The 25,283-nt window shown below is 49.1% G+C and overlaps 1 protein-coding gene across 9 annotated transcripts in view; it reads right to left on the bottom strand.

The window, feature by feature from the left end:
* Positions 1-25,283, bottom strand: part of LOC144610803 (uncharacterized) — a 102,257-nt gene that overhangs the window by 41,829 nt on the left and 35,145 nt on the right. For 6 of the 9 annotated variants that reach the window (XM_078429711.1, XM_078429713.1, XM_078429716.1 and 3 more), the window contains 9 exons: positions 24,938-25,063; positions 20,885-20,989; positions 18,364-18,552; positions 16,827-17,065; positions 12,396-12,603; positions 9,570-9,646; positions 4,632-4,728; positions 3,968-4,035; positions 2,117-2,180 (listed from right to left, as the gene is read on the bottom strand). In XM_078429711.1, the coding sequence (XP_078285837.1) occupies positions 2,117-2,180; positions 3,968-4,035; positions 4,632-4,728; positions 9,570-9,646; positions 12,396-12,603; positions 16,827-17,065; positions 18,364-18,552; positions 20,885-20,989; positions 24,938-25,063 (1,173 nt within the window). The remainder of the gene's footprint in view (positions 1-2,116; positions 2,181-3,967; positions 4,036-4,631; positions 4,729-9,569; positions 9,647-12,395; positions 12,604-16,826; positions 17,066-18,363; positions 18,553-20,884; positions 20,990-24,937; positions 25,064-25,283) is intronic. The other 3 variants (XM_078429717.1, XM_078429712.1, XM_078429714.1) reach the window with 2 other exon arrangements.

Here is a 25,283-nt window from a genome sequence, read left to right on the forward strand (position 1 = left end):
AGTTTTATTGATATTGGTGTTATATTTTTTAAGTTATTCACATTTTTAAGTTTAAAAGGAGGGGTGGGGGAGGGGAGGAGGGAGGGAGGGGGGAAGGGGGGAGAAGGGAGAGGGGAGGGGGGGTTGAGGAGAGAGGGGAGGGGGGGGAGGGACAGGGTGCTGCACCAATGCAGGAGAGGTTTGGGCCCAACGGGTCCACTTGGTCTAGTATATATATATATATATGATAGACACAAAATGCTGGAGTAACTCAGCGGGTCAGGCAGCATTTCAGGAGAGAAGGAATGGGTGACGTTTCGGGTCGAGACCCTTCTTCAGACTCGAAACGTCACCCGTTCCTTCTCTCCAGAGATGCTGCCTGACCCGCTGAGTTACTCCAGCATTTTGTGTCTGTATGCCTACTTTACCAAGTTGCGGAGTTACTTTAATACAAGTGAATTCAGTACATGCGTGCAACCCACTCTCTTCTTCAGCTTCAATGAATGAGCTAAAGATGACAGGGCATGTCCTCACAATGTAAGCGGATGCAAGTATCATCAGAGTTTCGAGGGACACGAGCCGAACGCGGGCAGTTTGGACCAGCGTACATGGGACATTTTGGTCGGCATTGGGCGAGTTGGGCAGAACGGTGATTGTGTATTTACTCTATTTAAGTCAAGTCAAGTCAAGTTTATTTGTCACATACATATACACGATGTGCAGTGAAATGAAAGTGGCAATGCCTGCGGATTGTGCAAAAAAAAGAATTACAGTTACAGCATATAAATAAAAGTTAATACAGAGAAGACAAAATTTAGTCCCTGGAGTTATAAAAGTTAACAGTCCTGATGGCCTGTGGGAAGAAACTCCGTCTCATCCTCTCCGTTTTCACAGCGTGACAGCGGAGGCGTTTGCCTGACCGTAGCATCTGGAACAGTCCGTTACTGGGGTGGTAGGGGTCCCCCATAATCTTGCTGGCTCTGGATCTGCACCTCCTGATGTATAGGTCCTGCAGGGGGACGAGTGTAGTTCCCATGGTGCGTTCTGCTGAACGCACTACTCTCTGCAGGGCCATCCTGTCCTGGGCAGAGCTGTTCCCAAACCAGACTGTAATGTTGCCGGACAGGATGCTCTCTACAGCCCCAGAGTAGAAGCAATGAAGGATCCTCAGAGACACTCTGAATTTCCTCAGCTGTCTGAGGTGGTAAAGGCGCTGCTTTGCCTTACCCACCAGTGCGGCAATGTGCGTTGCCCATGTCAGATCCTCTTTGATGTGGACTCCCAAGTATTTGAAACTGCTCACCCTATCCACAGTAGACCCATTTATCTCCAGTGGCGTGTACGTCCTTGGATGTTGAGCACAGTAGCATAGCAGTGGAGTTGCTGCCTCACAGCACCAGAGACCCAGGTTCGATTCTGACTACGGGTGCTTGTCTGGACGGAATTTGTACGTTCTCCCCGTGATCGCGTGGGTTTTCTCCGGGTGCTCCGGTTTCCTCCCACACTCCAAAGACGTAAGGGTTTGGAGGTTAATTGGCTTCGGTAAAAATTGTAAAATTGTCCCCAGTGCGTGTAGGATAGTGTTAGTGTGCGCGGTGATCGCTGACTCGATGGGCCGAATGGCCTGTTTTTGCACACTGTATCTCTAAAGTCTAAAGACCTTGGCCCTCGAGGAAGTGAGAAGGGGTAGTCAAGTCAAGTCAAGTAAATTTTATTTGTGTAGCACATTTCAAAACAACCCACGTTGACCAAAGTGCTGTACATCAGTTCAGGTACTAAGAACGAACACACCTGAGACACAGGAATACCTGAGAGGAACGGTAGTCTAGTTTAGTTGAGTTTAATTTAGAGATACAACGCAGAAATTGGTCCTTCGGCCCACCGAGTCCGCACCCTAACACTATCCTACACAGATCAGGGACAATTTACACTTGACTTGACTTGACTTCTACCAAGCCAATTAACCTACAAACCTGTACGTCTTTAGAGTGTGGGAGGAATTTGGCAGTTGTGGAGATAAATCCATGGGCACCTCCTCCCACCGAGGACCACACATACCGCCGGCTACTGGGGGTGTCAGGGCACTGCAGCGGGTGGAGCTGCTGCCTCACAGCGCCAGAGACACAACTGGAAGTACCTTGAATTTCTTCAGCTCCGTCTCCATCTCACTCTTCTCTCTCTCAAGGTCGTGGATCTGGTTGCTGTTTGAAAACCGGAGGAACGGGCATGGGTTTCAGTTCCACAACCTTCACTCGCACACACTCATTCACATGGAGATCAGTGACGAGAGAGGGGAGAGGGAGGGGGGGGAGGGGGGGAGGGAGGGAGGGAGGGAGGGAGGGAGGGAGGGAGGGAGGGAGGGAGGGAGGGAGGGAGGGAGGGAGGGAGGGAGGGAGGGAGGGAGGGAGGGAGGGAGGGAGGGAGGGAGGGAGGGAGGGAGGGAGGGAGGGAGGGAGGGAGGGAGGGAGGGAGGGAGGGAGGGAGGGAGGGAGGGAGGGAGGAGGGAGGGAGGGGTCAGAGAAGGTGGGGGACAATTGGAGGGAGATGTGAAGGGGGACAGAGAGAGAACAGGGAGAGAGGGAACAGAGAGAGGGATAGGAAAGAGGGGGGCAGGGAGAGAGGGGGTGGACTGAGAGGGATAGAGAGAGAGAGAGAGAGAGAGAGAAGGGGACAGAGCGTGAGAGGGGCAGAAAGGGAGGGGGCTGATAGGGAGGGGGCAGATAAAGGAGACAGAAAGGAGGACAGAGAGGGGGGGGACAGAGAGAGGGGGGAACAAAGAGAGGGGGGAACAAAGAGAGGGGGGAACAAAGAGAGGGGGGGGACAGAGAGAGGGGGGGAACAAAGAGAGGGGGGAACAAAGAGAGGGGGGACAGAGAGAGGGGGGAACAAAGAGAGGGGGGGACAGAGAGAGGGGGGGACAGAGAGAGGGGGGGAACAAAGAGAGGGGGGGACAGAGAGAGGGGGGGACAGAGAGAGGGGGGGAACAAAGAGAGGGGGGGACAGAGAGAGGGGGGGACAGAGAGAGGGGGGGAACAAAGAGAGGGGGGGACAGAGAGAGGGGGGGGGACAGAGAGAGGGGGGGACAGAGAGAGGGGGATAGAGAGGGGGGAACAAAGAGAGGGGGGGACAGAGAGAGGGGGGGAACAAAGAGAGGGGGGAACAAAGAGAGGGGGGACAGAGAGAGGGGGGAACAAAGAGAGGGGGGGACAGAGAGAGGGGGGGACAGAGAGAGGGGGGGAACAAAGAGGGGGGGACAGAGAGAGGGGGGGACAGAGAGAGGGGGGGAACAAAGAGAGGGGGGGACAGAGAGAGGGGGGGACAGAGAGAGGGGGGGAACAAAGAGAGGGGGGGACAGAGAGAGGGGGGGGGACAGAGAGAGGGGGGGACAGAGAGAGGGGGATAGAGAGGGGGGAACAAAGAGAGGGGGGGACAGAGAGAGGGGGGGACAGAGAGAGGGGGGGACAGAGAGAGGGGGGGACAGAGAGAGGGGGGGACAGAGAGAGGGGGGGAACAAAGAGAGGGGGGGACAGAGAGAGGGGGGGACAGAGAGAGGGGGGGACAGAGAGAGGGGGGGACAGAGAGAGGGGGGGACAGAGAGAGGGGGGGACAGAGAGAGGGGGGGGACAGAGAGAGGGGGGGACAGAGAGAGGGGGGGACAGAGAGAGGGGGGGACAGAGAGAGGGGGGGACAGAGAGAGGGGGGGACAGAGAGAGGGGGGGAAAGAGAGAGGGGGGGACAGAGAGAGGGGGGGACAGAGAGAGGGGGGGAACAAAGAGAGGGGGATAGAGAGGGCGACAAGAAGAGAGGGAGACAGAAGGAGGGTGTAAGGCAGAAGGAGCAATGAGAGAAGGGAAGAGATAGAGGGAGCAGAGATGGAGGGGGGCAGGAGGGTGGGCAGGGGTGAATGGGAAGACGCAGACAGAGGGGGACGGGACGGGACGCCCCACATGAGGTGAGCAGAGGGGGGGGGGGGGCGCTGGGAACTGACCGGTTCTTCTGCAGCTCGGCACGAACACTCTCCAAACTGCCGGTGCCCCTGGTCGAGCCTCGCAGTGCCTGGGGAGAGTGGAAACGGGACACGAGGTGACGCGGGGAGACGGAGGCCAGACGGGCTGGGAGTGGATCCCGGATGTAACCGCGGCCCAAAGGCCGAGAACCGGAGACACAGACCAGCCTGGTAGGCCCGGATCGCCCGCCGACAATCGGGGGGGATGCGTGAACTTGATGAAATGACGCCAAACATGGCGGTGCCCACATCATATGCAAAAATCAATCTCACTATGAAATGCTTAATTGCATGCGGGACAATAAAATATGGGCGGCACGGTGGCGCAGTGGTAGAGTTGCCGCCTTACAGCGCTTGCAGCGACCCGGGTTCGATCCCGACTACGGGCGCTGTCTGTACGGAGTTTGTACGTTCTCCCCGTGGGGTTTTCTCCGAGATCTCCGGTTTCCTCCCACACTCCAAAGACGTCCAGGTTTGTAGGTAAATTGGCTTGGTATATTTGTGAATTGCAAACTGTCCCTAGTGTGCGTAGGGTGGTGTTTATGTGCGGGGATCGCTGTTCGGCGCGGACTCGGTGGGCCGAAGGGTTTGTTTCCACGCTGTATCTCTAAACAAAACTAGAAATCCATTGAACCATCGGACTTACAGAGTCACTGCTGATGTCCTTCTGGAGCTGGAGAAGGTCTATGATGCGCCCACTCTCCTCTTGTTGGCGTCTCAGCTGGGCCTTCTCTGCCGTCGCCCTGTAATCGGGAAGGGTAGGCGGGTGAGTAGTGCCTAGGGCAGTGCCCTGTGCCAAGGTACTGGGTTTGAGCGTACCCTTGGTCCCTGCACCAAGTCTCTGCTTCATAGACAGACACGCCGACTAACCTGTCCAAAATCCACGCGCACAGGGCTGGACTAACTTGGAGGACACCTACGCGGTCACGGGGAGAACATTCCGTGCATGCTCTGCCTCTGATGGAATTCTCTGCCTCAGAAGGCAGCGGAGGCCAATTCTCCGAATGCATTCAAGAGAGAGCTAGATAGAGCTCTTAAGGATAGCGGAGTCAGGGGGTATATGGGGAGAAAGGAGGAACGGGGTACTGATTGAGAATGATCACATTGAATGGCGGTGCTGGCTCAAAGGGCCGAGTGGCCTCCTCCTGCACCTATTGTCTATTGTCATATAGAATAGTTCCTTTATTGTCATTGTAACATGAGCCATGTACAACGAAATTGTAAAATGTCAGCCAGTCAGTGCACCATTCAAACATTTCTAAAAGCTAACGATACATACAAGGTAAAATATTTTAAAAAAGATAAACAACTAAAATAAATATCATGAAAATAGCACGCATAAACACCCAACCCTACATCCTTCTGTCGATTTCACAGTCTCTTATTATGTATCGCCCCTGCGTTCCTTGGCGGCTACATTTAGTGCCTTTATAGCAGTGGGGTAAAAACTATTTTTAAGTCTGTTTGTCCTTGTCCTTGTAGATCTGTACCGTCTGCCTGACGGTAACAGTTCAAACAGGGAGTGTCCGGGGTGGGAAATGTCCTTTATAATACTCTGGGATTTTTTGATGCAGCGGGAACTGTGTAAGTCCTCCAAGGTAAGTAGAGGGCAGCCGACAATCCTCTGGGCGTTGTCAATGGCCCTCTGGAGCGCTTTCCTCTGAGCCGCTGTGCAGCTGGTGTACCATACGCATACACAGTATGTTAGGATGCTCTCAATGTAGCACCGATAAAAGGACAACAGCAGTCTCTGAGTGATGTTATTCTTCCTGAGCACCCTCAGGAAGTGCAGTCTCTGCTGGACCTTTTTCAGCAGCGCAGAGGTGTTCACGCTCCACGTCAGGTCCTCCTCAATATGGATTCCCAGGAAGCGGAAATCCGCCACCCTCTCCACACAGTCCCCTCTGATAGTTAATGGAGGTCAGGATCGAACCCTTGTCGCTGGAGCTGTGGGACATGGAGCTCGGGTGATGCAACACAGCGGGCGGGGCAGTTGGTGGAACAATTGCCTCACGGCGCCAGAGACCCAGGTTCAATACTGACCCCGGCTGCTGTCTGTGTGGAGTCCGTACGTTCTCCCTGGGAACGTTTGGGTTCCCGCACACGGTTTGGCAGGAGAATTGGCCGCTGTAAATCCCCTCCAAGGAGCAAGTGATAGATTCTGGGGGAATTGAAGAGAACGGGAGGAAAATATAAACCGGGATTCATGAGGGAGACGGGGTAGTTTGATTGGGTTAAGAGACTCAAGTGGAAAATAACATGCCAAATGACAAGTTTCATACTGCACAATTGAGATTGACCAATACTATCATTAAGTAGATACAAAATGCTGGAGTAACTCAGCGGGTCAGGCAGCATCTCGGGAGAGAAGGAATGGGTGACGTTTCGGGGGGAGACCCTTCTTCAGACTGACCCGCTGAGTTACTCCAGCATTTTGTGTCTACCTTTGATTTAAACCAGTATCTGCAGTTTTTTTCAATAGACAATAGGTGCAGGAGGAGGCCATTCGGCCCTTCGAGCCAGCACCACCATTCAATGTGATCATGGCTGATCATTCTCAATCAGTACCCAGTTCCTGCCTTCTCCCCATACCCCCTGACTCCGCTATCCTTAAGAGCTCTATCCAGCTCTCTCTTGAATGCATTCAGAGAATTGGCCTCCACTGCCTTCTGAGGCAGAGAATTCCACAGATTCACAACTCTCTGACTGAAAAAGTTTTTCCTCATCTCTGTTCTAAATGGCCTGCCCCTCTGCAGAGAAGGAATGGGTGACGTTTCGGGGGGAGACCCTTCTTCAGACTGACCTGCTGAGTTACTCCAGCATTTTGTGTCCACCTTTGATTTAAACCAGTATCTGCAGTTTTTTTCGAGCAATACTATCATTACCACTGACCAGCACGGTGGCGCAGCGGTAGAGTTGGTGCAATACAGCGCCAGAGACCCGGGTTCGATCCTGACAACAGGTGCTGTCTGTACGGAGTTTGTACGTTCTCCCCGTGACTATGTGGATCTTGTCTGGGTGCTCCGGTTTCCTCCCGCATCCCAATGATGTGCAGGTTTGTAGGTTGGTTGGCCTCTGTAAATTGTCACTCGTGTGTAGGATAGAACTAGTGAACGTTGGTCCGCGTGGACTTGGTGGGCCGAAGGGCCTCTTTCCACACCGTATCTTTAAATTAAACCAAACTTGCCAAACCTAAATCTTAAACTCCAAGCCAAGCCGAGCCAAGCCAAACTAAACTGAACTAAATGAAACTAAACATAGAAACATAGAAAATAGGTGCAGGAGTAGGCCATTCGGCCCTTCGAGCCTGCACCGCCATTCAATATGATCATGGCTGATCATCCAGCTCAGTAACCTGTACCTGCCTTCTCTCCATACCCCCTGATCCCTTTAGCCACAAGGGCCACATCTAACTCCTTCTTAAATATAGCCAATGAACTGGCCTCAACTACCTTCTGTGGCAGAGAATTCCACAGACTCACCACTCTGTGTGAAGAAATGTTTTCTCATCTCGGTCCTAAAAGACTTCCCCCTTATCCTTAAGCTGTGACCCCTGGTTCTGGACTCCCCCAACATCGGGAACAATCTTCCCGCATCTAGCCTCTCCAACCCCTTAAGAATTTTATATGTTTCAATAAGATCCCCCCTCAGTCTTCTAAATTCCAGTGAGTACAAGCCGAGTCTATCCAGTCTTTCTTCATATGAAAGTCCTGCCATCCCAGGGATCAATCTGGTGAACCTTCTCTGTACTCCCTCTATGGCAAGAATGTCTTTCCTCAGATTAGGAGACCAAAACTGTACGCAATACTCCAGGTGCGGTCTCACCAAGGCCCTGTACAACTGCAGCAGAACCTCCCTGCTCCTACACTCAAATCCTCTTGCTGTGAATGCCAACATACCATTCGCTTTCTTCACTGTGCTTTTCTGGCACCTATGTAAAAAAAATCACCCCACACATCTCCTTTAATCTTTGCCACTCTCAATTTATAGCTATTCCACCCAGTCTACTCTAAACTAAACACTGCCTAGAAACGCCAGATACATTAACTGCGATTTAAGAACTAACGGAGGCTAACTTTGTCGGGACTACGGAGGTTATGTATCAACATCATTGAGAAGATACTACCAAGGGGTCAGGCGGCACGGTGGCGCAGCAGTAGAGTTGCTGCCTTACAGCGCTTGCAGCGCCAGAGACTCAGGTTCGATCCCGACTGCGGGTGTTGTCTGTAAGGAGTTTGTACATTCTCCCCGTGACCTGCGTGGGTTTTCTCCGAGATAATAATAATAATAATAATACATTACATTTATATAGCGCTTTTCCTATACTCAAAGACGCTTTACAGGGATTTAGAGAACATAGGGAAGTGAATAAATAGATAAATAAGTAAACGAACAGAGAAAGGAGACAGAAGGTGAGGTGACCTTCAGTGGTTGAAGGCAGTACTGAACAGGTGAGACTTCAGTGATGTTTTGAATGTGGTGAGTGTGGAGGAGTCTCTGACAGTTTGAGGTAGTGAGTTCCATAGGGTGGGAGCAGCGATTGAGAAAGCCCTGTCCCCCCAGGATCTGAGTTTGGTCCGGATGGGGGGGGATAGGATTGGCAGTAGCAGAGCGGAGGGTGCAGGTGGGAGTGTGCCTGTGGAGGATGTCGGTCAGGTAGGATTGGGCCAGGTTATGGAGGGCTTTGTAGGTCATGAGGAGGATTTTGTACTGGATTCTCTGGGGGATGGGGAGCCAGTGGAGTTTGTAAAGGACGGGGGTGATATGGTCACGGATCGGGGTGTGGGTGAGTAGACGGGCAGCGGAGTTTTGAATGTATTGAAGTTTACTGATGATTTTTGAGGGTGCGCCATAGAGGAGGCTGTTGCAGTAGTCCAGACGGGAGGTGATGAAGGCGTGGATGAGGGTTTCTGCAGCTGTGGAGGAGAGGGATGGACGGAGATGGGCAATGTTTTTGAGGTGGAAGAAGGCTGTCTTTGTGATGTGTTTGATGTGTTTGTCGAAGGAGAGGGTTTGATCAAAGATGATTCCAAGATTCCGGATGTGAGGTGAGGTGGATACTGGGAGACCATCAATGTTGAGGATGAAGTTTTGGGTGGATTTGGTGTGCGTTTTTGGACCAATGATGATGATTTCAGATTTGTTGCAATTGAGTTTGAGGAAATTTGATTGAAGCCAAGATTTTATTTCAGTGATGCAGTTTGTCAGTGTAGAGTGTGTGGTGGTGGAGATTGACTTGGTGGAGATGAGGAGCTGGATATCATCGGCGAAGCAGTGGAAGTTGAGACCATGACGGCGGATTAATTGACCAAGGGGGAACAGGTAGAGGATGAAGAGGAGGGGGCCAAGGACTGAGCCTTGGGGGACACCTTGGGGGAGATCTCCGGTATCCTCCCACACTCCAAAGATGGTCAGGTTTGTAGGTTAATTAGCTTGGTATAAGTGTAAATTATCCCTAGTGTGTGTAGGACAGTGTTAATGTGCGGGGATCGCTGGTCGGTGCAGACTCGGTGGGCCGAAGGGCCTGTTTCCACGCTGTATCTCTAAACTAAACTAAAAAAGTTAATGGCACGCTCAGACTTACCTGGCTAATTCTGTCCTCAGTTCAATAAGTTCCTCCAAATCTGCCGAAAAAATTTCACAATCTCCCAATAGTTCAGCCTGTGGTCGAGAGGAAAGAACCTTTAGTAAATCGGACAGCGCTTCCAAATGTTTTAGATAATTTACAAATCAAAATACTCCTGCTGCTGAAAATCTGGTATAAAAGCAGGAACTGGGCAGGAAGGAACTGCAGATGCTGGTTTAAACCGAAGATAGACACAAAATGCTGGAGTAACTCAGCGGGACAGGCAGCATCTCTGGAGAGAAGGAATGGGAGACGTTTCGGGTTGTCTCTGAAGAAAGGTTTCACTGTCCTCCTGATTAATTTTACTGATAGTATCCCTCGTTATCACCTTCCCCTCAGCTAACAATGAACCATTCTACACATCCTTAGCATTGTCTGCTTTGATCTGTCCTTTTCACACCTTGCCCTTCCATATCACGAGACTCCATCTCCCCTGACCCTCACTCTCGACCCGAAGCGTCACCCTTTCCTTCTCTCCAGAGATGCTGTCTGTCCCGCTGAGTTCCTCCAGCATTTTGTGTCTATCTTCGGTGTAAACCAGCATCTGCAGTTCCTTCCTACACAAAGGCGAAAGAACATCTATATACTAAAACTCTCGTTTGTTATCTTGTTTGTGACTGAACTTCAGCCAAAACGGTGCACGATAGCGTGACAATTTTGGGCCCACCCTACTCACCGTTGTCACTTTAATGATAATGCAAGTAGTTTTATTGAAATCGGTGTTATATCTTTAAAGTTATTCACATTTTTAAGTTTAAAAGGAGGGGAGAGGGAGGGAGGGAGGGGGGAAGGGGGGAGTGGGGGAGAAGGGAGAGGGGGTTGAGGACGGGAGGGCAGGGTGCTGCACCAATGCAGGAGAGGTTTGGGCCCAACTTGGTCGAGTTACTCTAAATTTCTATTTTCACAAATATTCCTTTTGATCATTCCGTCTTTCTGCAACATAAAACAAACTTATTTTGTCACTTTTACAGAGTCACAATGATCTTTGATCTGAAAAATTGACTCCATTTCTCCTTCCACAGATGCAGCTTGACTTAGCGTTTGTTTCTGGCCTATCTCAGGCATGTGAGTGCGGTTAAAAAAAACCAGGAAAAGAGCCAAATGCTTGCGCGAGACATCAAAAAATTGGAACCGTTTTGAAAATTCACACACAAAATTACCAGTTTCAAGCCTTGTTTACTGCATTTCAAAGTAAAAAAAACGAACATTACAAAATAATGTGAATATGTCACTGTACACTAATCATATTTTGTAAGAAAATAACTGCAGATGCTGGCACAAATCAAAGGTATTTATTTCACACAACGCTGGAGTAACTCAGCAGGTCAGACAGCATCTCGGGAGAGAAGGAATGGGTGACGTTTTGGGTCGAGACCCTTCTTCAGACTGATAATATTTTGACTAATAATATTTTGAAGTAAATACGCACATTAATTGATGATCAGCCCAAAAAGGTGGTGGCTTTTCTGCTGTGTTTTATATTTTAACCCCGTCTTAATTAATCTAGTTATATAATCTTGCACTTAAATTTAATATTTACTCATTACAGTTCCACCACTGATTTTCTGGCACTCTTGGTTCCAGAGCTTTGCTGGTTTATCCAGCAGGCCCAGGAAGTCGCTCGGCGATGGGGATAGACGTGCTGGCTCCAGCTGGGCTGGAGTTCCAGAGCCTCGGCCGCAGGTCGCAGGTGGAAAATGGATTTTAAAAACGCAGAAATCCGCGGAAAATTCAGGTGCCTGCATATATAAACGGGAATAGACTGAAAACACCCTTCCAACACCATCTTCTCAAAAGACGGAGAGTGAATGTCTACCTCTTAAGGATAGCGGAGTCAGGGGGTATGGGGAGAAGGCAGGAACGGGGTACTGATTGAGAATGATCAGCCATGATCACATTGAATGGCGATGCTGGCTCGAAGGGCCGAATGGCCTCCTCCTGCACACCCAGAAACAGGCCCTTCGGCCCACCGAGTCTGTGCCAACCATTGATCACCCGTTCGCTCATTCTACCTTACACACTAAGGACAATTTGCAGAAGCTAATTAACCTACGAACCCGCACTTCTTTGGAATGTGGGAGGAACCGGAAAGCCCGCGCGGTCACAGGGAGAACGTACAAACTCCGTACGGACAGCACCCGTAGTCGGGATTAGACAATAGACAATTGGTGCAGGAGTAGGCCATTCGGCCCTTTGAGCCAGCACCACCATTCAATGTGATCATGGCTGATCATTCTCAATCATTCCTGCCTTCTCCCCATACCCCCTGACTCCACTATCCTTAAGAGCTCTATCTAGCTCTCTCTTGAATGCATTCAGAGAATTGGCCTCCACTGCCTTCTGAGGCAGAGAATTCCACAGATTTACAACTCTGACTGAAAAAAGTTTTTCCGCATCTCCGTTCTAAATGGCCTACCACTTATTCTTAAACTGTGGCCCTTGGTTCTGGACTCCCCCAACATTGGGAACATGTTTTCTGCCTCTAACGTGCCCAACCCCTTAATAATTTTATACGTTTCGATAAGATCCCCTCTCATCCTTCTAAATTCCAGTGTTTACAAGCCTAGTCGCTCCAGTCTTTCAACATATGACAGTCCCGCCATTCCGGGAATTAACCTAGTAAACCTACGCTGCACGCCCTCAATAGCAAGAATAAGATTCGATAAGATTGAACCCGGGTCTCTGGCGCTGTGAGGCGGCAGCTCGACCGCTGCGCCACTGTGCCGGCCCATTACCATTGGGACAGATTTGAGCTCCTCCAGCCCCCTGTGTTCCTGCTCTCACCTTCTCCTTCTTGGTCAGTTGCCTCAGGGCTGCCAACTGGAGCTCTTTCTCCTTGGCTTTGAGTGCGCAGGAGGTTTCGTGCCAGCGCTCCTTCCACTGTTGGGCAACCTGACCCTGCTCCAGCGTCACCATCGTCAGCTCCTCGACCTTCTGCTGCAGCTCCGCCTCCAGGCCCTTGGACCGCTCTCTCTGCAGCCCCTCGGAAGCCCTAGAGAGGGAGGCACCTCAGCGTGAATGAAGGTTCAATGAACGCTAACGTCATAGAGTCGGACAGCTACACAGCAGACCCTTCCACCCACCAATTGCCATTCTGGTCTTGTCACATTTGCTTGCATTTGGCCCGCATCTCTCTCTATATCCTCCCTATCCATATACAGATGCTCCCCGACTAACATAGAAACATAGAAAATAGGTGTAGGAGGAGAAGGCCATTTGGGCCTTTGAGTCAGCACCGCCATTCATGGGGATCGCTGGGGTCCCACTGAAATGTGTGGGATAGCGTTAATGTGCGGGGATCGCTGGTCGGCGTGGACTCGGTGGGTCGAAGGGCCCGTTTCTGCGTTGTATCTCTAAACTAAACCAATTCTCAATCCTTTAGCGTATTCCACCCAAGTTTTAAATCCTCATCCCTGGGGAAAAGACACTTGATCCACACCCCTCATGATATTGAGCACCTCAATGAGGTCACCCCTCGACCTCCTATATTCCCAAGGAAAAACAATAGATAATGGACAATAGACAACAGACAACAGGAGTAGGCCATTTGGCCCTTTGAGCCAGCACTGCCATTCATTCTGATCATGGCTGATCATCCACAATCAGTAACCCGTGCCTGCCTTCTCCCTTGATTCTGCTAGCCCCCGTAGCTCTATCTAACTCTCTTTTAAATTCATCCAGTGAATTTGCCTCCACTGCCCTCTGTGGCAGAGAATTCCACAAATTCACAACTCACTGGGTGAAAAGGTTTCTTCTCACCTTTTCAGTTTTAAATGGCCTCCCCTTTATTCTTAGACTGTGTGTGGCCCCTGGTTCTGGACTCTCCCAACAGTGGGAACATTTTTCCTGCATCTACCGACTAACGATGCTTCGACGTACGATATTTTGACTTTGCAATGGTGCAAACGCTGGGCAATGGCAGCGACCCACAGCTCGCTTCCGCCCACGTGATCAGGTGTATTAACTGCATTTCCACGTACGACATTTTCGGTTTGCGATGGGTATATCGGAATGTAACCCCCATTGTAAGCTGGGGAGCGCCTGTATCTGTCCAAACGCCTTTTGAACATCACAATTGTATCTGCTTCTGTACGTTCTACAGGCAGCTCATCTCAGATGCAAGGTATCCTCTGAGTGAAAATTTACCCCTGGGGTCCCACTGAAATGTGTGGGATAGTGTTAATGTGCGGGGATCGCTGGTCGGCGTGGACTCGGTGGGCCGAAGGGCCTGTTTCTGCGCTGTATCTCTAAACTAAACTAAACCAATTCTCAATCCTTTAGCGTATTCCACCCAGTTTCAGAATCCTCACCCCTGGGAAAAAGACACTTGATCCACACCCCTCATGATATTGAGCACCTCAATGAGGTCACCCCTCGACCTCCTGTATTCCCAAGGAAAAACAATAGATAATAGAAATAAACAATGGACAATGGGTGCAGGAGTAGGCCATTCGGCCCTTCAAGCCAGCACCGCCATTCAATGTGATCATGGCTGATCATTCACAATCAGTACCCCGTTTCTGCCTTCTCCCCATACCCCCTGACTCCGCTATCTAACTCTCTCTTGAAAGCATCCAGAGAATTGGCCTCCACTGCCTTCTGAGGCAGAGAATTCCACAGATTTACAACTCACTGAGTGAAAAAGTTTTTCCTCATCTCTGTTCTAAATGGCCTACCCCTTATTCTTAAACTGTGGCCCCTTGTTCTGGACTCCCCCAACATTGGGAACATATTTCCTGCCTCTAGTATGTCCAATCCCTTAATAATCTCATATGTTTCAATAAGATCTCCTCTCATCCTTCTAAATTCCAGTGTGTACAAGCCTATTCGCTCCAGTCTTTCAACATACGACAGTCCTGCCGTTCCGGGAATTAACCTAGTAAACCCACGCTGCACGCCCTCAATAGCAAGAATGTCCTTCCTCAAATTTGGAGACCAAAACTGCACGCAGTACTCCAGGTGCGGTCTCAAAATGATGAATGAATGAATTAATATAACTTTATTGTCATTCAAAACTATACAGACGAGTGCATATTTGAACGAAATTCTGTTGCATCTGGCTTCAATGTAACACCAAATAATAAAAATTGATTAAAGAAAAATAAATAAATAAGTAACTGGCACATAAAATAATCATTGTGAATTCAAGAGTCTGATGGCTCGGGGGAAGAAGCTATTGCAGAACCTGGCTGTTCTGCTCCGTGTGCTGCAGTACCTTCGACCAGAGGGTATGCAGCAGGATGAACAGTCCGTGATGGAGATGGGCGGGGTCTTTAATGATGTGCTGGATGCAATGTCCTGGATGGAAGAAAGTGAAGTCCTGATGGTTTTCTCAGCCTTCCTCACCACTCTCCGCACGGACTTCCAGCCGGAGGCTTTGCAGTCCCCAGACCAGACAGAGATGCAGTTGGTCAGTATAAGAAAATAACTGCAGATGCTGGTACAAATCGAAGGTATTTATTCACAAAATGCTGGAGTAACTCAGCAGGTCAGGCAGCATCTCAGGAGAGAAGGAATGGGTGACGTTTCAGGTCGTGCTCCCGGTGGCCGAGCACTTCAACTCCCCCTCCCACTCCCAGTCTGACCTTTCTGTCATGGGCCTCCTCCAGTGCCATAGTGAGGCCCACCGGAAATTGGAGGAACAGCACCTCATATTTCGCCTGGGCAGCTTGCAGCCCAGTGGTATGAACATCGACTTCTCCTACTTTAGATAGTTCCTCTGTCCCTCTCTTCCCAGATCTCCCTCTATCTTCCTGTCTCCACCTATATCCTTCCTTTGTCCCGCCCCCTGACATCAGTCTGAAGAAGGGTCTCGACCCGAAACGTCACCCATTCCTTCTCTCCTGAGATGCTGCCTGACCTGCTGAGTTACTCCAGCATTTTGTGAATAAATACCTTCAGGTGGTCAGTATGTTCTCTAAATAGTTCCCAAATCCAGATACCACCCTGGCGAATCTCTCACGCATCCTCCCCAACTTAATGATATCCTTCCTGTAGATGGACAAGCAGGATTTGCACAAAAGGGTGGTCTCCCCGATATAATTGTATGGCTACAACATGACGAGGCCCCAACTTTTGTTTGGCAATACTCTTCCCAATGAAGGCATCATTGGTCACCACCCTGTCCACCTGAATCGCCCATTACAGGGAACCACGCATCTGTATGCCCAGATCTCTCTGTTCTACCACACTCTTGGGCTTAGATTAGATTTAGAGTAGATTTAGCTCTTAGGGCTAAAGGAATCAAGGGATATGGGGCATTAGCAGGAACAGGGTACGGATTTTGGATGACCAGTCATGATCATATTGAATGGCGGTGCTGGCTCGAATGGCCAAATGGCCCACTCCTGCACCTATTTTCTATGTTTCTACCACTCCCTGTGTAACTCATGCCTTGTGGAGGGAGCTGGCCGACAACAGCCAGGGTTGACTAATGTTTAGCACTGCTCGAGGCGTTCCATTCAAAGGCCATTTTCAACAACTGTTTGTGTTTAGTTTAGGTTAGCTTAGAGATACAGCGCGGAAACTGGCCCTTCGGCCCACCGAGTCTGCCCTGGCCAGCGATCCCCGCACACTAACACTATCCTACACAAACTAGGGACAATTTACATTTATACCAAGCCAATTAACCTACAAACCTGCACGTCTTTGGAGCGTGGGAGGAAATCAGAGATTCCGGAGAAAACCCACGTGGGTCACGGGGAGAACAATAGACAATAGCTGCAGGTGGAGACCATTCGGCCCTTCGAGCCAGCATCGCCATTCAATGTGATCATGGCTGATCATTCTCAATCAGTACCCCATTCCTGCCTTCTCCCCATACCCGCTGACTCCGCTATCCTTAATCTATCTAGCTCTCTCTTGAATGCATTCAGAGAATTGGCCTCCACTGCCTTCTGAGGCAGAGAATTCCACAGATTCACAACTCTCTGACTGAAAAAGTTTTTCCTCATCTCAGTTCTAAATGGCCTACCCCTTATTCTTAAACTGTGGCCCCTTGTTCTGGACTCCCCCAACATTGGGAACATGTTTCCTGCCTCTAACGTGTCCAACCCCTTACGTACAAACTCCGTACGGACAGCGCCCGTAGTCAGGGTCGACCTTGGGTCTCTGGAGCTGTGAAGCAGCAACTCTACCACTGTGCCACCCCATTATCATTGTCCATTGAAAGTCTAGTTGCTGCCAATGTTCTTCACGCTGCTTCTCCCAGTTTACCTGAGCTCCGTGCAGTCTTCCTTCAGGGCCTGGAGCTCCTCACGATGGGCTTTGTTGTCCACCAGGCCCGCGGCCAGAAGCTCCTCGTTCTCGCCGACCAGCTGGGTCCGCTCATTGTCCAGGGCCTGCACCTGGTTGACGAGGAGCTTCTTCTCCGCCTCCAGGTGGTGGAGCCGTGTCTGCCTCAGCCCCAGGGTCTGCCGCAACTCGCCCAGCTCGCCGCTCAGCTTCTCGTTCACCTGCGCAAGGAGCAGGGCCAGACAGGGTGAGTGGTCGTGCAACCCCTCATTACAATCACGCCACTCTCTCCGACCTCCGCTCCAACTACAGCATCTCTCACTCTAACTCCACCCTTCTTAATCTCCTTCTCTACATCGATCAACTTCTCTCCATTTACTGTATCCGACTGCTCCAGGTGTCAACCTCTCTATATCGGCGAGACCAAACGCAGGCTCGATGATCGTTTGGCTCAACACCTCCGCTCAGTCCGTCTCAACCAAACTGATCTCCCCGTGGCTCAGCACTTCAACTCCCCCTCCCCTTCCCAATCTGACCTTTCTGTCCTGGGCCTCCTCCAGTGTCAGAGTGAGGCCCAGCGCAAATTGGAGGAACAGCACCTCATATTTCGCTTGGGTAGCTTACACCCCAGCGGTATGAACACTGACTTCTCTAACTTCAGATAGCCCTTGCTTTCCCTCTCTATCCCCTCCCCCTTCCCAGTTCTCCCACTAGTCTTACTGTCTCCGACTACATTCTATCTTTGTCCCACCCCCTCCCCTGACATCAGTCTGAAGAAGAGTCTCGACCCGAAACATGACCCATTCCTTCTCTCCAGAGATGCTGCCTGTCCCGCTGAGTTACTCCAGCATTTTGTGTCTGCCTTCTTAATCTCCTCTCAGATCTGCCACCTCGTTGGAGACCATTGGACCATCTTTAATCGGACTTTACTGGAGTTTATCTTGCACTAAACGTTATTCCCCCTGTCATGTATCTCTACACGGTGGACGGCTGGATTGTAATCATGCATAGTCTTACCACTGGCTGGATAGCACACGACAAAAAAGTATTTCACTGTACCTCCGTACACGTAACAATAAACTGAACTAAACCAAACTAAAGTCTTGATTTGTTGAATTTGACGCAGGTCATAGAGTCCTCCCACACTCCAAAGACGTACAGGTATGTAGGTTAATTGGCTGGGTAAATGTAAAAAAAATTGTAAAAATTGTCCCTAGTGGGTGTAGGATAGTGTTAATGTATGGGGATCGCTGGGCGGCACGGACTTGGAGGGCCGAAAAGGCCTGTTTCCGGCTGTATATATATATGATATATAACGCGGAAACGGGTCCTTCAGCACAACTTACTCATGCCAACCAACATGCCCCATCTTTGCTAGTCCCACCTGCTCGCGTTTGGCCCATATCCCCCCAAACCTGTCCTATCTATGTACCTGTCCATGGGCAAGACTAGCAAATGCGGTTTCGTTGACCAGCCACACTGAAAGTAAGCTCAAGTAAAAAAAAAAGGTTATTTGTACCTGGCTGGTGGCTGCTAACTTCTCCTTCAGTACGACCTTCTCCTGGTCTTGTCTGTTGGCCTGGGATTTGGTGGTCAACAACTCTTCGTGGAGATCAGACACTTGGTCATCGAAGCCTTCTCTCCCTCTCAGGGCTCTCTCCAGCTCCAGTGTCAGGTGTTGGACACATTTGTGAAGATCCAGCTTCTCCTGTACAACACATAAGGTCATAAGTGATAGTCAAGTCATGTCAAGTCAATTTTATTTGTATAGCACATTTAAAAACAACCCACGTTGACCAAAGTGCTGTACATCAGTTCAGGTACTAAGAACGAATGCTCAATGGCACACAAACATAACAGCACATACATAAACAGTTCCTGTACATACATAGGGCCTCAAACGCTAGGGAGTAGAAATAGGTTTTGAGCCTGGACTTAAAAGTGCAGAATCAGGCCATTCGGCCCATCAGGACTACTCCGCCATTCAATCACGGTTGATTAATCTCTCCCACCAAATCCCCACAAATGAATCCGTAAATTAGTATGAACACATTTAATCTTTTTCATGCTGAGAGATCTTTAAAATTAATGACAACGTTTGAAATAATGGAACAGTTGAAAGCCTTTCAGCCTCCTAATTCCACCATTCATTAAAATTGTTGGCAAACATAATTACTCCACTCCGAACCCCCTCTCACCCAAGAATAACAACTATGAATTACTTAGGGCGGCACAGTAGTGCAGCTTTTAGAGCTGTATCTCTGAAGTTAAAAAACTACAAACTAAAACTACCAGCTCTTGTCGTGTGATTCCATCCTGAGCATGACTCCCAACTGCTTTGATTATCATGCCTTTACCAGGACCTTAGTTCCAAGAGTTCAGTGCGTGCTATTTAGATTGGGCATGTGATGTGCAGAAATACACAATGTACTAATTCATGTGTACTGAAGTACTCATTGTAGACAGCCATCAGGCTATTAACATTACAACCATTGAGCTCTGAACTACATTGACTATTATTGTTATTATTGCAGTATTATTGTTGTTTGTTTTTTATGTGCACTTATGGGTGCGTATGTGTGTGTATGTGTAGGTATTGTGATATCATGAGAGGTAGAGTCATAGAGGGGAGATTACATTTCCGCCCGGTGGACGCAACAAGGACTACAAACCATCATGGCTGCCAGCAAAAGACTACAAAACCCATAGTCAGCAGGGCTGCCTGCCCTGCTGACACTGATTGCTGCTGACACTGATTGCTGCTGACACTGATTGCTGCTGACACTGATTGCTGCTGACACTGATTGCTGCTGGCACTGATTGCTGCTGGCACTGATTGCTGCTGACACTGATTGCTGCTGACACTGATTGCTGCTGACACTGATTGCTGCTGACTCTGATTGCTGCTGACACTGATTGCTGCCCAGCTGAACCAGATGAGCTGATTGCCTCAGTGAGAGAACTAAAAGGGAAGAGAAGCAGTGTATTTAAAAAGAGAGACAACGACTGGAGCAGAAAGGGAGAGAAACAGTGTTTGAGTTATATTGTGTAAGAAGGCAGCAAGCTACAGTTGTGATTTAACTACCTGTTTTGGTTTTGTGTACCTGTCTGCAAACAATTAAGTTTACCTGTTTTTGGAAAAGACTAAATATATGGAATTTAAGTTTGAAAACAAGAACTTTTCTGTCTTCATTTCCGGCACCCGCACCTCCCAACCTTCAAGAGAAAAGCTCCCGACCTCTCAAAACATCACAGTATGTATATCTGCCATTCAATAAAATTGTCAACAAACGTAATTACTCCTAAACTCCTCTAATCCAAGACTAATAACAATTAATTACTGAGGGTTTGTTGAGCTGCTACCCCACAGTGCCAGAGACCTGGGTTCAATAGACAATAGGTGCAGGAGGAGGCCATTCGGCCCTTCGAGCTGGCCCTTCGAGCCAGCACTGCCATTCAATGTGATCATGGCTGATCATTCTCAATCAGTACCCCGTTTCTGCCTTCTCCCTAAATCCCTAGACTCTGCTATCATTAAGAAATGTATCTAGCTCTCTCTTGAAAGCATCCAGAGAATTGGCCTCCACTGCCTTCTGAACCTTCTGAGGTTCGATCCTCACCTCGGGTGCTGTCTGTGCGGGGTTTGCACATTCTACCTGGGACCGCGTGGGTTTTCTCCGAGTGCTTTGGTTTCTTCCCACATCCCAAAGACGTGCGGGTTTGTAGGTCGATTGGCTCCAGTGTGTGGGGAGAAAGTGGGATAACATGGAACTAGTGTGAAAGGGTGATCGATGGTCAGCGTGGACTCGGTGGGCCAAATGGCCAGTTTCCATGCTGTATCTCCAAACCAAACTCATATCTGACACCAATAAATTACTGGTACAAAAACAGGCGGACATGACATAAACAAAAGGGGTGTAAGTGAGATTGGGGCAGAGATGGCCAGAACTTCCGAGATATCTCCAGATCTTCTCAAGGCTTCTTTCTTGAATTGAATAATGTCGAGTCGGGAGAAGAAACTGCCCATATTGAGGTCCTACCTGGAAGAACCGATCCTTGTCAGCTGCCACATCTTCCAGTTTGGTCTTCAAGTTGGTGACGGACTCTTCCAGCCTCTCCAGTTTGGCAGCCAGCAAGTCCCTGGCCTGCAAGAACAGGGGAATGAAGTGGAGGAGAGGCAGCAACAGTGGTTGGGTTCACCTGCCACCTTTATTAATCTTACTAGTCTCAGCAGCCTCCACAGCAGTTATGTGTGGGAACGATCTGCAGATGCTGCGTTACACCAAAGATAGACACTAAAACCTGGAGTAACTCCGCGGGTCAGACTGCATCTCCGGAGAAAAGGAATTGGTGACATATTTGGGTCAAGACCCTTTATCAGGCTCCAGTCTGAAGAGAATCTGAAAAAAGGGTCTCGACCCAAAATGTCACCTATTCCCGTTCATAAGATCATGTGATAGGAGCAGAATTAGGCCATTCGGCCCATCAGGTCAACTCCGCCATTCAATCATGGCTGATCCACCTCGCCCTCCTAACCCCATTCTCCTGCCTTCTCCCCATAACCCCTGACACCTGAACCTTTTCTCCACAGATGCTGCCTGACGCGTTGAGTTACTCCAGCATTTTGTGTCTATCCAGGGTAGTTAGTCAGTTTTGTTCATTGTCACGAGTACGTCATTTTTTGTTGCGTGCTATCCAGTCGGCAGAAAGACAACACCTAATTACAATCAAGCTATCCACAGTGTACAGATGAACCAGTGTACACTGAACAAACACAGTCCACTGTGTACTGATACAGTACACAGTGAACAGATTCAGTAGATGTCCTCACCAGCAAAATAAAACAGACGCACCTTGGCATGGCCCGTGACATTACTGAGGAACTGATGGAATAATTCCTTGATTTAAACAAAGCGACAAGTGGAAAATCTATATACTAAAACTTTTGTTTGTTTGTTTGTTTGTTTGTTCCTGATCTACCGGCAAAACGGTACACGATAGCGCGACAATTTTAGGCCCACCTTATTCACCGTCATCCCTTTGGTGTTAATGGAAGAAGTTTCATTGAAATCGGAGTTATATTTTTAAAGTTATTCACATTTTAAAGTTTAAATCTATCTCCTACGGAGGGAGGGAGGGAGGGGAGGGAGAGGAGGGGAAGGGGAGGGCGGTGGAGAGAGTGGTGGAGGGGGAGGGGTGAGGAGAGGGAGGAGGTAGGGAGGGGAAGGGGAGGGAGGGGGAGGGGAGGAGGGAGGGGGGACGAGGGGGGGAGGAGGGTGCTGCACCAATGCAGGAGAGGTTTGGGCCCAACGGGTCCACTTGGTCTAGTGTTTTGTTAAAATGATGAGAGGCATAGATAGGGTAGACAGTCAGAACTCTTTTTCTCAGGGTGGAAATGTCAAAGGCTGGAGAGAGCATGACTTTAAGGTGAGAGTGGCAGAGTTTTACGGAGATGTATTCAATAAGTTCTTTTTTATAGAGATGGTGGTGTGTGCCGGGAACGAGCTTCCAAGGGTGGAGGTGGTGGTAGATACAATAGTGGTGTTTTAAGAGGCTTTTAGATAGGCACGTGGATAGGCGGGGAATGGGGAGATATGGAACCACATGTAGGCAGAGGAGATTAGTTTAACCTGGGATCATGGGACCTGGGACTGAAACTTTTTCAGTCAGGGAGTTGTGTATCTGTGGAATTCTCTGCCTCAGAAGGCAGTGGAGGCCAATTCTCTGAATGCATTCAAGAGAGAGCTAGATAGAGCTCTTAAGGACAGCGGAGTCAGGGGGTATGGGGAGAAGGCAGGAACGGGGTACTGATTGGGAATGATCAGCCATGATTACATTGAATGGCGGTGCTGGCTCGAAGGGCCGAATGGCCTCCTCCTGCACCTATTGTCTATTGTCTATCATGTTCAGCATGGACATTGTGGGCCGAAAGGTCTGTTCCTTAGCTGTTCTGTTCCAAGTTCTTGGTCCGATTTTAAGAGAAATTTCATAGATTGTATATATGCATTGCGGCTATTTTAGTACAATGTGATCTTCTGAATGGAGAACAGTATGTTCTTTGGTGTAGAATTAACCCATTAAATTTTTTTAAACATATCCGGGTTTTCGCCGAGATCTTCGGTTTCCTCCCACACTCCAAAGACGTACAGGTATGTAGGTTAATTGGCTGGGTAAATGTAAAAATTGTCCCGAGTGGGTGTAGGATAGTGTTAATGTACGGGGATCGCTGGGCGGCACGGACTTGGTGGGCCGAAAAGGCCTGTTTCCGGCTGTATATATATGATATGATATGATATGATAACCATTAGCATTTAAATGAAGCTTTGTAAATTGAGTGGTTATGAAAAAGAAAACGTGTTAATATTGACTTCTCTAACTTTAAGTAAGCCTGACTTTTTTCCCCCTCTCTCCATCTCTCCCCCTTCCAAGTTCCCTGACCAGTCTGACAGCCCCTCTGATTCAATATCATATGGTCATAAGGAATAGTAGAATTAGGCCATTCAGCCCATCAAGAATCTCATCAATTAGATACACAAGAGGCCACGGTTGGGGAGAGATGGCGTGTTGTGTGGGTGAGAGGAGATGAGAACTTAGGCACCACACATTCTGCAATCAACGAGTTTTGTGATTAGACGCTAGAAGAAGCGATCAAAGTCATTGATTTGAGCAATGCCTTTTGACAGCTCCGATATAAGTCCTCATGCAGGAAGGAACTGCAGAATCTGGTTTAACCCAAAGACTGACACACACACAAAAGGCTGGAGTAACTCAGCAGGTCAGACAACATCTCTGGAGAACAGGAATAGGTGATGTTTCGGGTCAAAACCCTTCTTCTGACGAATTGAAGGGTGGCACGGTGGCGCAGAGGTGGAGTTGCTGCCTTACAGCACCAGAGACCCGGGTTTGACGCTTTTTTTCTGACGCTGTCATTTTCTTCTTCTGAAGAAGGGTCTCGACCCGAAACGTCACCCATTCCTTTTCTCCAGAGATGCTATTTGACCCGCTGAGTTACTCCAGCTTTTTGTGTCTTTTTCCTCCTTGGACTGCCATTCCCGAAGCAGGCTGTTTTTCTCTTCGAGCCAGCACCGCCATTCAATGTGATCATGGCTGATCATTCTCAATCAGTACCCCATTCCTGCCTTCTCCCCATACCCCCTGACTCCGCTATCCTTAAGAGCTCTACCTAAATTTTAGCTCTCTCTTGAATGTATTCAGAGAATTGGCCTCCACTGCCTTCTGAGGCAGAGAATTCCACAGATTCACAACTCTGACTGAAAAAGTTTTTCCTCATCTCAGTTCTAAATGGCCTACCCGTTATTCTTAAACTGTGGCCCCTTGTTCTGGACTCCCCCAACATTGGGAACATGTTTCCTGCCTCTAACGTGTCCAACCCCTTAATAATCTTATACGTTTCGATAAGATCTCCTCTCATCCTTCTAAATTCCAGTGTATACAAGCCTAGTCGCTCCAGTCTTTCAACATATGACAGTCCCGCCATTCTGGGAATTAACCTAGTAAACCTACGCTGCACGCCCTCAATAGCAAGAATATCCTTCCTCAAATTTGGAGACCAAAACTGCACACAGTACTTCAGGTGCGGTCTCACTAGGGCCCTGTACAACTGCAGAAGGACCTCTTTGCTCCTATACTCAACTCCTCTTGTTATGAAGGCCAATATTCCATTGGCTTTCTTCACTGCCTGCTGTACCTGCATGCTTCCTTTCAGTGACTGATGCAATAGGACACCCAGATCTCGTTGTACGTCCCCTGTTCCTAATTTGACACCATTCAGATAATACTCTGCCTTCCTATTCTTACCACCAAAGTGGATAACCTCACACTTATCCACACAACCTGTCCAAGTCACCCTGCAACCTCATAGCATCTTCCTCACAGTTCACACTGCCACCCAGCTTTGTATCATCTGCAAATTTGCTAATGGTACTTTTAATCCCTTCATCCAAGTCAGTAGACACAAAATGCTGGAGTAACTCAGCGGGACAGGCAGCATCTCTGGAGAGAAGGAATGGGTGACATTTTGGGTCGAGACCCTTGTTCAGACTGAGAGTCAAACTTGATGAGGAGGTAATTACCACACTGGCCTTGTTGTATTTGAGGTGCATGTCGTTGAGCTCGTCGTGAAGATCTGTCTGAGCTCGCAAGGAATCCGTCAGTCTCTGATTGGCCTCGTTACTCTTCACAAGCACCGACTGTTGAGCCTGGAACGGACGAGGGGTTGAGTTTCGTTTAATGTCACGTGTACCGAGGTACAGGGAAAAAGCTTTTGTAGCTCACTATCCAGTCAGCGGAAAGACAATGCATGATTACAATCGCACCATTTACACTTCCAACTTTTCTCGTCCTGTTTACCCCAGGCAACTTTTCGAAAGTAAATTTACCCCCACCCTGTTTTGTTCAGTAATTTGAGGTTACACTTCT

The sequence above is a fragment of the Rhinoraja longicauda genome, chromosome 38, assembly GCF_053455715.1.
Source record: "Rhinoraja longicauda isolate Sanriku21f chromosome 38, sRhiLon1.1, whole genome shotgun sequence".
NCBI lineage: Eukaryota > Metazoa > Chordata > Chondrichthyes > Rajiformes > Arhynchobatidae > Rhinoraja > Rhinoraja longicauda.